Here is a 13,911-nt window from a genome sequence, read left to right as displayed (position 1 = left end):
TCTGTGGGGATAGAGCTCTATCAACTTTGTAATGGGCACTGCAATTCTTCCCCATTCTTGTTTAAAAAAACTGCTCAAACTCTATTACATTGCATGGAAATTGTGAGTGAACAGCCCGTTTCAAATTGAGCCACAAATTCTCAATTGGATAGAGGTCTGGACTCTGACTTGGCCACTCCAGGACGTTAACTTTGTTGTTTTTAAGCCATTCCTGTGCAGTTTTGGCTTTATGTTTGGGGTGATTGTCTTGCTGGAAAACAAATCTTCTTCCAAGTCACAGTTTTCCCTCCAGGATTCCCTGTATTCTGCTGTATTCATTTTATCCTCTAACTTCACAAGCCTTCCAGCCTGCTGTTGTGAAGCATCCCCAAAGCATGATGCAGCCACCACCATGCTTCACGGTAAGGGTGCTGTGTTTCTGATGTGCAGTGTTTGGCTTACACCAAACATTTTTGGTTGTTTCAGAACATAGAAGCTTCTTCCAGCTGACTTCAGCGTCTCCCACATGCCTTCTGGTAAACTCTAGGTAAGATTTCATGTGAGTTTTTTCCAACAGTGGCTTTCTCTTTGCCACTCTACCATAAAGCTGTAATTGGTGAAGCACCCAGGCAACAGTTGCTGTATGTGTAGTCTCTCCCATCTCAGTCACTGGAGCTTGTAACACTTCCGGAGTTGTTATAGATCTCTTGGTGACCTCCCTTATTACTCCCCTTCTCAGACGGTCACTCAGTTTCTGAGGATGGTCTGCTCTGGGCAGATTTACAGCCGTGCCATATTCTTTCCATTTCTTGATGATTGACTTAACTGTACTCCGGGATAGTCAGGGCTTGGAGATTTTCTTGTATCCATCTCCTGAATTATGCTTTTCAATAACCTTCTTGCGGAGTTGCTTGGCATGTTCTTTTGCCTTTATGGTGTAGTTTTTGCCAGGATACTGTCTCGCCAGCAGTTAGATACAGCTGTCTTTTCACTGTAATCAATTCAAACGCCTTGACTGCACACAGGTCTCCAAAAACAGATCTTCATTTAGCTAATTATGTGACTATGAAAACCAATTAGCAGCACCAGTTAAAATTTAGTTTGATCATATTAAAGAGGTGCGAATAGTTAATGCTATCAATCATTTTGTGTTTTATATCTGTAATTTAGATCGCTCTGTGGAGATTTGGTTTCACTTTGACCCTAAAGTCTTTTTCTGTTGATCAGTGTCAAAAAAAGCCAAATTAAATCCATTGTGATTTAATGTTGTAAAAGAAGAAAAGATGAACTCTTCCAAGCGGGGCAAATACATTTTATAGGTACTCTATCAGAGGAAGTAGATTAGAATGGATTGAAGATAGCTCCCATTAAAAAAAATGGTATAAATGGATCCTTTCTAAAGTGGATGGATATAACTAGTGGAGCACCACAGAGACCAGTGCTTGACCGACAATGGTTTAATATTCATTAAGGACATTTCAGGCAAGATGGTGCCAGTCACCAATGGTGACACCTTGTAGACAGCTTACAAAGCTTCGGGATACTTTTTTTCTTCTAAGTATACTTCTGGGCTGCGATCGATTGCAACCTGTAATTTCCCTTTAATGAATGTATTTTTGGGTCGACTTAACAATCTGGAGCTTCTGCGACCTCCTGGGGGATTTGGCATGGAACGCAGCTATGGCTGTTATTGGGGGTGTACGCTGCATCGATCCCTAATGGCGGAACACAAACCCATGGTCAGCTCCGTTACTGTGCACATATTAAAGCGTCGAGCAAGATTGAAATCGACGAGGATGAGAGTGGGAAACCAATGGGGGTTCAGTGTCGTCTGCTCGTGCTTGACCAGGCTCCATCTCGCTGCTGTTGGCGGAAGTGCAGGAGTCTTGTGTCCAACACTGCAAGGTTTGATCACCTTGGCGGTGGACTCACTTTAGGCTGCGGTTTCCTGTTTAATTCCCTCAGCACTAAGCACACTTTACTATTTGCTCAATTTGATCAAGACGCTTAGGCATGGAACTGGATCTGTGACTCTGGCCTGCAGCAATTGACGCAGCACTGAACTGACTGACTTAGTGGCTACTGTGGCAGCCACCATCTCTTTCACCCGCCTCGGCGGCACGTGGCTGTGGGCTTACTTTTTGGGATGCTGTGGTGTGATGTTTAATTTTCTGTGTGCTAATTAATTCACTTTTTGTTGTTTGCGCAATCTTTTTTCTGCACATTTCATTGTCTTGCCTGCAAGAAGACGAATCTCAGGGTTGCACACCGTACGTATGCCTTGATAATAAATGCACTTTGAAGTTTGAAGGACTTGGAGGAAGGGAAAGTTTGCACGGGATCCATGATATGGGAAATAAATGGAGTAGATTACTGTGATAAGAATACCATGAAATGGAGTTTAAAGCGATAAAGTGAGGTCATGCACTCTGGTAAGAGAAATCAAACGGCAGATTTAAATGTAGAAAGACTACAAGTGAATGAAGTACAGGGACTTCAGGGCTTCTATCCATGGATCAATAAAGCTAACATACAGGTCTAATGAGTTAAAAACAAAAAGGCAGGCGATTTTTGTTGCAAAGAAGTTGTAGCTTCAAAATGCTTTTGTTGCATTTATCCAGGAAGTTGGCAAGAATTTTATCAGGAAAATTAAATTTATTCAGATAATTTGTCAATGAGAAATACAAGGCTTCATATGGAAAATTAAATCATCTAGGAGGCCAAATTGGTTGACTCATTTAGATCAACTTAAAAGCCCTGATCGAAAAGCTACAGAACCTGGGTCTCGGCAACTGGATCCTCGACTTCTTAACCAGAAGACCACAATCTCTGCAGATTGGTAATAACATCTCCACCTCACTGACAATCGACACTGGTGCTCCTCAGGGGTGTGTGCTTAACCCACTGCTCTACTCTCCTTATAACCATGACTGTGTGGCTAGGCATAGCTCAAATGCTATCTATAAATTTGGTGATGATACAATCATTGTTGGCAGAATCTCAGATGATGACGAGTGTGCATACAGGAGTGGGATATACCAGCCAGTTGAGCAGTGTTGTAGCAACAACCTTGCACTCAGTGTCAGTAAGACCAAAGAGCTGATTATGGACTTCAGAAAGGAAAAAACAAGGGAGCACACACTAATCCTCATGAGTAATCAGAAGTGGAAAGGATGAACAATTTCAAGCTCTTGATTCCTACATATCGATGCAGCTACAAAGGAGGAAAGCAGTGGCTATATTTCATTAGGAGTTTGAGGAGATTTCGTATGTCACCTAAAACACTCGAAAATTTGTATAAATGTACTGTGAAGAGCTTTCTGACTGGCTGCATCAAGATCTGGTATGGGGTGCGTATTGCACAGGATTGTAGTAAGCTCGTGTGTTGTAAAATTAGTCAGCTCCATCATGGACACGAGCCTCTGTAGCATCCAAAACATCTTCAAGAAGTGATGTCTCAGAAAGGTGGTGTCCATCATTAAGGACCCCCATCTCCCAGGACGTGTCCTTTCTCATTGTTATCATGAGGTAAGAGGTATAGAAGCCTGAAGGCACACACTCAGCGATTCAGGAACAGCTTCTTCCCCTCTGCCATCCTATTTCTGAATGAACATTGAAACCATGAACACTACCTCACTACTGTTTTTGCATTACTTATTTAATTTAACTATTTGATACACATATACAGTAATTACTTACCGTAATTTGGTTTTTCCTATATCATGTATTGTAATATACGACTTCAGCAAAGTTAAAAATTTCATGACATATTAAACCTGATTCTGATTCAATTTTCAACAGTGCCTGACAATTTACTTTCTGACTTACTGAGTTGAGTATTAAAGCATATTCTGTCAGTTTGGTTCAAAGTGGCATGTGATGCTATGCCTAAGCAACATCACAGTTTCTGCCTTTCCAAACAGAACACCCGATATCCACCCCAATATTTTATTGGCATTTAATCAAAACTTGACTGTAAACTAGTTGAAACAAATTGCACTTCTGAGAACAGTTATAGAAGATAATGAACTCTGAGATACATGCATCAACAAAATGTAGACTGTAAGTTATGACACCCAACTATTCCAAACTTGTATCTTTGGCCGAAGTTATCTATTTGAATCAGCATTCTGTTCCAAAATGTAAAGTAGTTAATTTGGTACATAAAACGATCTTTTTCTTCCAGTCATGGCTACAATTTCAAATGGCACACAATGACAACAAAAATACTCAAGATTTGTACAAATATAGTTGAAACACTAACATTTCAAGAGGTTTTACCAGAGGTTTGTGATTTTTTTTCCCCACCTTCCTCACTTTTTAAAAAGTGAGCTTTAGCAACTTAAATCATGTTTTCAAAAACATGACAAAAGTAAAATTAAGTCACACATGCAGGAAAATAAACTGAAATTACTCACTGAGAAGAGGTGGATATAAATCAAAATAAGGCTCAGAAGCATAGCTAAATTGGCTAGCATTGACAAAGGAGCCAGATACTTCAGGTTTTGAATGAAGACCAACAGAATGATGAAAGGCAGAAAGCTCAGCATATACAGGCGGCTGTCCATGCTTCCATATCCAACACTTGAGATGTTTCGACTGCAGTCATTAGTGGTAACATTTGCTGCATCCACAACCTAAAAGTAAAAAGTTAGACTTTAAAGTCAGTCAGCCGGCCGTTTAATGCGCATTTGGTTTGCACTACACCAGACTGGAGGAGACATTTCTCCTGTGAACTTTGTAGCTAAGTATCTGGAACACACAGAAATCCAGATAAAGGAGCTGAAAAAACACATCACTTCACAAATGACGCACACAGCTCCCTTTGCAGGGACCCCCTACTTTATCTGCGTAAGACTACAGGTTTCATTTTTTTATTTTGTTTTGTACTGGAAATAACGTTTGGTGCCTTGGCCATACTCAATATAGACTTTGAAAAGCTGGAGCACCAATCTCCAAGTTACATGGCTAGTTACCGGCTGCCAACCTGGAAAAGATCTTCACCCAACTTCACATGGCCCATCACGGAACTGTCCCACAACCTATGGACTCACTTGTTGATATTTTTTGCTTATTATTTATTATTATTTCTTTTGTATTTGCACAATTTGTTGCCTCTTGCACATTGGTTGCTTGCTGTCCTATTGGTTGCGGTCTTTCACTTGTTCTATTAAGGCTCTTGGATTTACTGAGTATGCCCGCAAGAAAACAAATCGCAGGGTTGAATATGGTGACATGTATGTACTTTGAACTTTGCTGATAACCATACCTCAACCTGACACTTTGAAAGGAACAACCCAGTTTGACTTATCCTTCCTTGTAGCTCATACGCTCCAACCCATGGAGCATCCTAGTAAATGTGGTACACACCAGCCCCCACACACCCACCTTGCATGCAACAAAGAAATCCCGTCCCATCCAAACCTCTTTTATTCAGGAAATTCCAGTCAATACTGGTGAAGTTAAAGTCCCCACACTAGGACTGCTCTATTGTTCCTGCGCCTCCATAATGCTGACCTATCTGTTCCTCCCGCTCTCAGTGTCTACAGGAGGGCCCATAGCACAATCTCATCAGCACAACTGCACCATGTTCCCGAGCTCCATCCAAATTGCCTCTTTGGCTGAGCTGTCTAAGTACTGCTGGTGACATTCTCCCTTATCAGTGCAACCCCTCCATCTCCTTTACACTACCCCTATCAAATCCAAAACAGCAAAATGTAGGGACATTGAGCTGTGTGCCTTCACACAAACAGGTCTCTAATGGTAAAACCGCCCTGGTTTGTTAACTTCTCCTTATAGTTCATGCCCTCGAATCCAGACAGCATCTCAGGAAACTTCTCCAGCACCCTTTCCAAAGCCTAGGCATTCTTCCTGTGATTGGGGGCTGGGGGGGGGGGGGGTGGTGGTGGTGGAGAACCACAGTCGAATGCAATGCTTCAGGTGTGGCCAAACTAGAGTTGTGTAAAGCTGCAATACAACCTCCTGACTCCTGAATCAATGCTTCAACAAACAAAGGAAGAAAGTAGGCGTAGCAGAACAAGTGCGACATCTCCTCCCTCACTACCACTTAGGGCCCCAAACAGTCCTTCCAGATGAGACAACACTTCATCTCCCGAGTCTGTTGGAGTCATATACTGTGTCCGCTGCTCCCAGCGTGACCTCCCGTATATCGGTGAGACCCGACATAGATTGGGAGACTGCTTCATCGAGTGTCTATGCTCTGCCCACCAGAAAAAGCAGGATCTCCCAGTGGCCACCCATTTTAATTTCACTTCCCATTTCCATTCTGACACATCAGTCCACGGCCTCCTCGACTGTCGCAATGAAGCCACACTCAGGTTGGAGGAGCAGCACCTTATATTTGGTTTGAGTAGCCTCCAACCTGATGGCATGAACATCGATTTCTCAAACTTCCAGTAACTGCCCACCCCTACTTCACTGTTCCCCTCTCACACCTCACCTCCTCACCTGCCCATCGTCTCCCTCTGGTGTTCCTCCCCCATCTTCTTTCTTCCACATGGCCTTCTGTCTTCTTCTATCAAATTCCCTCTTCTCTAGCCCAGTATCTCTTTCACCAATAAACTTCCCAGCTCTTTACTTCTCCCCTCCCGCCTCCTGGTTTCACCTATCACCTGCGTTTCTTCCTCCCCTCCTCCCACCCTCTTACTCTGACTCCTCATCTTTTTTTCTCTCCAGTCCTGATGAAGGGTCTCAGCATGAAATGTCAACTGTACTCTGTTTCAGAGATGCTGCCTGGCCTGCTGAGATCCTGCAGCATTTTGTGTGTGTTGCTTGGATTTCCAGCATCTGCACATTTTCTTTGGTTTTTGAAGAATGGCTTTTGCTATCCATGTTGCTAAACAGCTTTCAATGCAATGACTTTACTGCAACATTATAAGTAGTCATTAAGGTAAGGTAACACCTACCTGCTTAATGTTGTCAGCCAGAAATACAAAGTAAACACAGCAGAACCCCAGCTGGGTTAGAATCAAGAAGAATTCCACAAACCACCTGTCAGACAATACAAGCAACAATTAAACTGCAATTGATTTGGTTTCTTGCACTTAAAAATGCACAGAAAGTATTAATGTCATTATGAGACTACCCACTACCCACTCCCCATCCCCAATTACCTTACACTAGGTCACTGAAACTCAGTCATCACCCATTTGGCAGTGTGGAAGATACATTATAAAATACACTGAACAACAGAGATTTTGCTTCCTGAATACTTTTGGGTATATCTTACGGATTTTGGGCTGCTGATCGTGAAAATCACCATGAAATTCCCCTATCACTCGCCATTTTTTTTTTGAAGTCACCAGTATTTGTTATTTCAATTCATAATTTGAGTCAGAATAACTGATGCCAAGATTAAGGAAGGCAGATTTGTTTTTCCACAAATCTAACCGGTCACCAGTGACAGGCAATTTGAAGAACTTCTAGTGGGACTGGAGAAAATCTCATGGAAGGCATTCAAAGAGGTTGTTGAAAACATTCTTGGCAATGACCAATCTGATCATAGGAAGTTTGAAAGAAGGCAGTTTCAATCAGGTCCATTGATCGAGTAGAAAAAGGCAGGGGCAGCTTACTTGAGTTCTGACCAGCAACCAATCTGGACTTCGGAAGTTCGAGAGGAGCGGATTTCACTCAGGCCCACTAACCGAGTAGAAAAAGGCAGCGGCAGATCGCAGCAGCTTATTTTAGGTCTGACCAGTGACCAATCGGTGTTTGGTATTCATTAGCAAGAGAAATTAAAGAAAAGCAGCGGCAAGCGCAGTGGCCATCGTTGGAGCGGTTAGAGTGGTGATGCTTTAGCTCTTCAAGGCTTCAGTCCGAGAAGGCACAAAAGATCTAGGTAAAGTTCTCTTGTTTCCTTCCTTTCTTTACATCTGTTCAGCTAAGACAGTAGAGATGACACAGGATAGTGGAACGCTCTTCCTGCAGGATGTAGGAAAGCAGGGCGGCCTCCAGTGTTCCTGATGACAACTGCAAGGTGCTCCAATCCACATTAATGGGTTGGAGCTGGAACTGGATGAGCTCCAGATCATTCAGGAGGCTGAATGGGTGATAGATAGACTTACCGAGAGGTAGTTACACCCAGGGTGCAGGACACAGGAAACTGGGTGACAGTCAGGAAAGAGAAGGGGGATAAGGAGCCAGTGGAGAGTACCCCTGTGGCCATCCCCCTCAAGAGCAGGTATATTACTTCAGAGACTGCTGTGGGGTGGGGGTGGTTGACTTTACAGAGGAAAGTCACAGTGGTTGGGTCTCTGGCACTGAGTCTGGCTCTGCGACTCAGAAGGGAAACAGGGAGAAGAGGCACACTGTGGTGATAGGGGACTCGTTAGCTAGGGGAATGGACAGAAGGTCCTGTGGGCGAGAACAAGATTCCCTCATTGTACGTTGCCCCCTAGGTTTCAGGATCTGAGATATCTCAGATTGAGTCCGCAGCATTCTTAAGTGGGAGGGTGAACACCCACAGACCATGGTCCATGTCGGTACAAATTACATGTGTAGGACGAGTGACGACATTCTGTAAAGTGAGTCCAGGGAGTTAGGTGCTAAGTTAAAGGGCAGGACCTCAAGGGTTGTGATTTCTGGATTGCTAGCACTGCCATGTGCAGGTGAGGCCAGAACTAGGAAGATTATACAGTTTAACATGTGGCTAAGGGGCTGGAGTAGGAGGGAGGGCATAAGATTATTGGAGCATCAGGCCTCTTTTAGTATCTTAGCAGGAATGTTTGACAATGCTGCACAGCGGGGTTTAACTAGAGTGGCAGGGGGATGGAAACCAGAGTGTCAGAACAGTTAGTGCAGACAGATCCTGCAAGACCTCAGACAAAAATCAGGAATCAAAAGGTTGTGCATAGTGCAACTAGTGTCCTGAGCTGTGTATATTTCAATGCAAGCAGTACTGTAGGAAAGATGGACGAGGTCAGGGCATAGATCAACAGGGCACGGAAATAAGAAAGTTATGACCACGTCAATGGGGCTATATTACAGACCACCCAACAGTCCTAGGAACTTCAAGCAACAAATTTGTAAAAAGATCACAGATTGTTGCAAGAAACACAAGGTTGTTACAGCAGGCGATTTTAACTTTCCACATATTGAATGGGAATCCCATACTGTAAAAGGACTAGATGGAATAGAGTTTGCTAAAAGTGTTCAGGGAAGTTTCCTTCATCAGTATGCAGAAGTCCCAAAGAGACCAGGATTGCTCTGCTGGGAACAGGCACAAACTTGACAGGCTGAATAGCCCCTTTCTTAGTTAAATGTCTTTTTTATGGTTGGATGGTGCTGGGCTGCAAGGGCTCTGGGTCTGCCCCGTCAGTGAACTGCTCGCTGATCGGAGTAGCTGGAGTGGGCGTGACTGTTATTTTGCTCGTTATTTTGAATGTGATGTGTATCTTTTGCACTTCGGCCCCGATGGAACACAGTTTCGTTCGCTTGCATTCATGTGTGGTTGAATGATAACTAAACTTGAATTGGATTTTGATTGGAATATAAATAATAAGCACAGAACACTCCGATGAAGCCCATCAGATTCCAGAGCTTAAACTGGCTGAATTCTGCAGTACTTAAGATGGGAAATCTGTCTGCTAAACCTGGAAAAGCAAACTCAGTCCATTACTGGAATGACCAGGAGCAGCTCTCAAGGACAAGGTTAACTATAAATATATTGAAAGACACCGGAGATTAATTTTATAGATTTTAAAATATACATTACTGAACATTTAAAATTAAATATTTTGTGCAATAATGCACATCTTAGCTTTATTGGGTTAATAGAGTTTGGAATGATTCTGTACCCTTACCATCAATTACTTGCATATTTAAAACTGAAAACAGAGCTTCAGGGATTAGCAAAGGCAGGCCAGTACTTGCACAATATGTCAGCAGTTAGCACTAGCAGCATGCCGTTGGCTTCAAGTCTGGCCCAATAATTTTATCTGCAGCTGTCACCTGCTGATTTGCACTGTATATGCTTCCATTCACAAATGAACCCCAGCAATGTTCTCAACAGAGTTAAATACCTTCCAAAATTCGAACGCTTCTGGAGCCACGAGTTGGGGGATTCTTCCAAACTGCACATCACAACATTGCCATAATCCAGAAATGGCTTATTTAATCTATATATTTACAAACAATATTTGGAAAAATGTCAGCATCAGAAATATACATTTCTAAAATAATTTCAATAGAAAACCCTTTTCCACTTAATTCAATCAAGAAAATTGTGCCTCTAGCAACTATGCTTTTTTCCCCACTCACGGGCAAACTGCAAGCAATATATAGCAACAAAATGAAGTGAGAATAATTCATGGAACTTTATTGCAACAGGTTTATAAAGAAATTGGATAAATACCTCAAAGGAAGCCATTCCAAACAATTGCTCAGATGGCAATTAAAACAGGAAATTAGAGAGAAACATTTGTAAAACAACTACTTTGTCAAGCCCTATCAGAACATCAGGTCAATGAGATCACCTTGTCTCTTCTCACCTCAGAAGCACTGGCCTAATCTGCTCTACTTTCTACAAAGAATATCACCTTAACTACTAATGTACCAAACCTTCAGTTTAAAGTAAATCCATCACTAATTGAGGCAACCAAAACTGCAAGTTTTCTAAAGTTTGGCACACTTTCCCAATACAGATTTAACAGGGTTTCCTTCTTTCAGTGCCCCAACCACCATATGAAGAAGGCCAAAAATTCACTTGCCTCATTACTTACTTGCTGTACCCGAGGGCCATTGATATTTCTGGAATCAGGCTCTCTGAATACCAACACTAGCAGGAGGCAAAGAGTAGGGAAAAAAGGGAGCTTTTTCTGGCGCAAACACGAGGAAGTCTGCAGATGCTGGAAATTCAAGCAACACACAAAAAAGTTGCTGGTGAACGCAGCAGGCCAGGCAGCATCTCTAGGAAGAGGTACAGCTGACGTTTCAGGCCAAGACCCTTCGTCAGGACTAACTGAAAGAAGAGCTGGTAAAAGATTTGAAAGTGGAAGAGGGAGTGGGAGAGGGAGGGAGATAACTCCTGCAAGATCAGGAAGGTTGGTACAGTGTTCATTCACCAGGAAAAGGTCAGTTCCTTTAAGCTGTTTTATTTTCTTCGTTGTGAATCCTTTGGACGGAATCAGCAGTAACGTCACGTCTTCGAAGAAATCCGATTCCAGAGAAGTCTCTCCTTATTGACTGTGTAAATCACTTGGACTTTCGAATTTACCATTTTAAGACTGTGTTCAAATTTACCACTTTAAGAACTGTTTCAGAGTTGCCGTATAGCAGTTAACTTCTGGTTAAGTTAGTCGTTTGAAGACTTTTCGCTATTGTTGAGCAGAGTTTAATAAATGTTTGTTTTTAAAACCTGACTCAATTCTATATTCATTGTTGCTGGTCACGTGACAAAATCAACCTCTAAATTAGCTTTTAAAGATGTTGGAAAAGATTTGTAGCTCAGGTTAAGGAGTAGCTCGCCAAGCTGGCTTGTTACTTTGCAGATGTTCCATTACCCAGCTAGGCAACATCATCAGTGCAACTTCGAGTGAAATGTTGGTGATCTACATTGTTCGTCTTCTATGTGTCCTGCGAATTATGCACCTGTATTCCCATCCCTTTATTCTACGAGACTCCTTGGAGCCCTACTGTTCACTGTGTAAGGCCTACCCTGGTTGGTCACACTGAAGTGCAAAACCTCACACTAAATTGTCTGCATTAAATTCTACCTGCCATTATTCAGCCCATTTTTCCAGCTGATCGAGATCCCTCTGGCAAGCCACGACTGGCTTCTGCACTGTCCACTACACTCCCAGTCTTGGTGTCATCCACAAATTTGCTGATTCAGTGAAATATATCATCATCCAGATCATTAATATAGATGACAAACAACAAAGGACTCAGCACCGATCCTTCCGACACACAACTAGTCACAGGTTTCCAGTCAGAGAGGCAACACTCTAGGACCACTCTCTGGCTTCTTCCACAAAGCCAATGTCGAATACAATTTACTACCTCATCCTGAATGCCAGGCGACTGAACCTTCTCGACCAACCTCCCACGTGGGACCTTGCCAAATGCCCGACTAAAATCCACGTAGACAACATTCATTGCCTTGCCTTCATCCACTTTCCTGGTAACTTCCTCAAAAAACTCTGAGGTTGGTTGGACATGACCAACTACGCACAAAGCCATGATGACTATCCTTAGTTAGTCCATGTCTATCCAAATACTTATATACAGAGTCCCTTAGAATACCTTCCAATAACTTTCCCAGAACTGATGTCAGACTCACCGGCCTATAATTTCCTGGTTTCTATTTAGAGTCTTTTTTTAAAACAGCAGAACAATACTGGCGATCCGCTAATCCTCTCTTGTCACTATGATGTTTTAAATATCTCTGCTAGAGCCCTGGCAATTTCTGCACTTGCCTCCAGTAGGGTCCAAGGGAACACCTTGTCAGGCCATAGGGATATACCCATCATGATTTGCCTCAGGGTAGCAAACACCTCCTGCTCTGTAATTTGTACAGGGTCCATGAAGTTGATGCTGCTTTGCCTCCCTTCTGTAGACTCAGTATCCATTTCCCGAGTAAATGCAGGTGTAAAGGATGCAATTAAGACCTCCCCCATCTGTTTTGGTTCCACACATGGTGTTGGGCATGTGGCTAAGTGGTCAAGGCGTTCGTCTAGTTATCTCAAGGTCGCTAGTTCGAGCCTCAGCTTTGGCGGCGTGTTTGTGCCCTTGAGCAAGGCACTTAATCACACATTGGTCTAGTCTGTGCGAGGAGTGGCACCCCACACAGACTTCCAATCTGTATATTGTAAGGCATGAAAATGCCCGACGCAGGCCTCTCATGGTCTGAGTCGACGTTCCCTCCCAATGGATTACCATTCTGGTCTTCTAGAGGTCCAAATGATTCCCTCCCAATCCTTTTGTTCTTAGTATATCTGTAGAATCCTTTTGGATTCTCCTTCACTTTATCTGCTAGAGCAACTTTAGGCTTCCCTTATTTCTTTCTTAAGTGATCCCTTGCATTTTATACACTGTAAGCACCTAATTTGTTCCTACTTATCTACACTTGCTATACACCATTTTTTCCCTCTTTAACCAGGGCCACAATATCTCTTGAAAACCAAAGTTTCCTACATCTGTTATCTTTACCTTTTATTCTGACAGGCACATACAAGCTTTGTACTCTCAAAATTTTGTTTTTGAAAGGCCCCACTTTCCAAGTACATCAATGCCAGAAAACAGCCTGTCCCAATTCACACTTGCCAAATCAGTTCTGATTGGCCTTTCTCCAGTTTAGAATTTCAACCCAGGGACACGACCTACCTCTTTGCATCATCATCATCAGGTGCCGTGCCCAGTTTGAGCTTTGACTGCCATGGCCCACACACTCCTGTTTCGGGTCAAGTGGATCAATTCATTGGCATTCATTTCCAGTTCTCTGGCTGCTGTCTCCATCATTTGTCTGTCTTCCTCTTGATTTCTTCCCTTCAATCTTTCCCATAATTACCATGCATTCTAACTCCTCTTTCCTAATCAGATGTCCAATGAGGTTACGTTGCCTTTTCATGATCTCATACATTACTTCTCTTTTTGTGTTTGCTCTGTTGATGACATCCTCATTAGAGATTCATTTCATCCATGATATTCTTTGCATCCTCCTCAAAAACCACATCTCTGCTGCTACAATTCGTTTCTTCATGTTACTAGATATTGTCCAACATTCTGAGCCATATAACATAACTGGATAAACATAACATTTCAGAACTCTGAGGCAGGTTGTCATGCCTAGTTTAGTATTGGTCAGTATACTCTTCATTCTCGTAAAGGTGTCTTTTGCCATCCCTATTCTTCTTTTGATGTCCAAGTCGCACCTGCCATCTGATGTCACCCAGCTTCTTAAGTAGCAAAAGTTCT

The 13,911-nt window shown here is 42.7% G+C and overlaps 1 protein-coding gene across 3 annotated transcripts in view; it reads right to left on the bottom strand.

The window, feature by feature from the left end:
• Positions 1–13,911, bottom strand: part of slc36a1 (solute carrier family 36 member 1) — a 66,154-nt gene that overhangs the window by 22,898 nt on the left and 29,345 nt on the right. For all 3 annotated transcript variants that reach the window (XM_063053139.1, XM_063053138.1, XM_063053140.1), the window contains 3 exons: positions 10,020–10,115; positions 6,906–6,990; positions 4,398–4,616 (listed from right to left, as the gene is read on the bottom strand). In XM_063053139.1, the coding sequence (XP_062909209.1) occupies positions 4,398–4,616; positions 6,906–6,990; positions 10,020–10,115 (400 nt within the window). The remainder of the gene's footprint in view (positions 1–4,397; positions 4,617–6,905; positions 6,991–10,019; positions 10,116–13,911) is intronic.

The sequence above is a fragment of the Mobula hypostoma genome, chromosome 7, assembly GCF_963921235.1.
Source record: "Mobula hypostoma chromosome 7, sMobHyp1.1, whole genome shotgun sequence".
Classification (NCBI taxonomy): domain Eukaryota; kingdom Metazoa; phylum Chordata; class Chondrichthyes; order Myliobatiformes; family Myliobatidae; genus Mobula; species Mobula hypostoma.
Note: the sequence above shows the minus strand (reverse complement) of the source record. Positions and strands in the feature narration are given on the sequence as shown.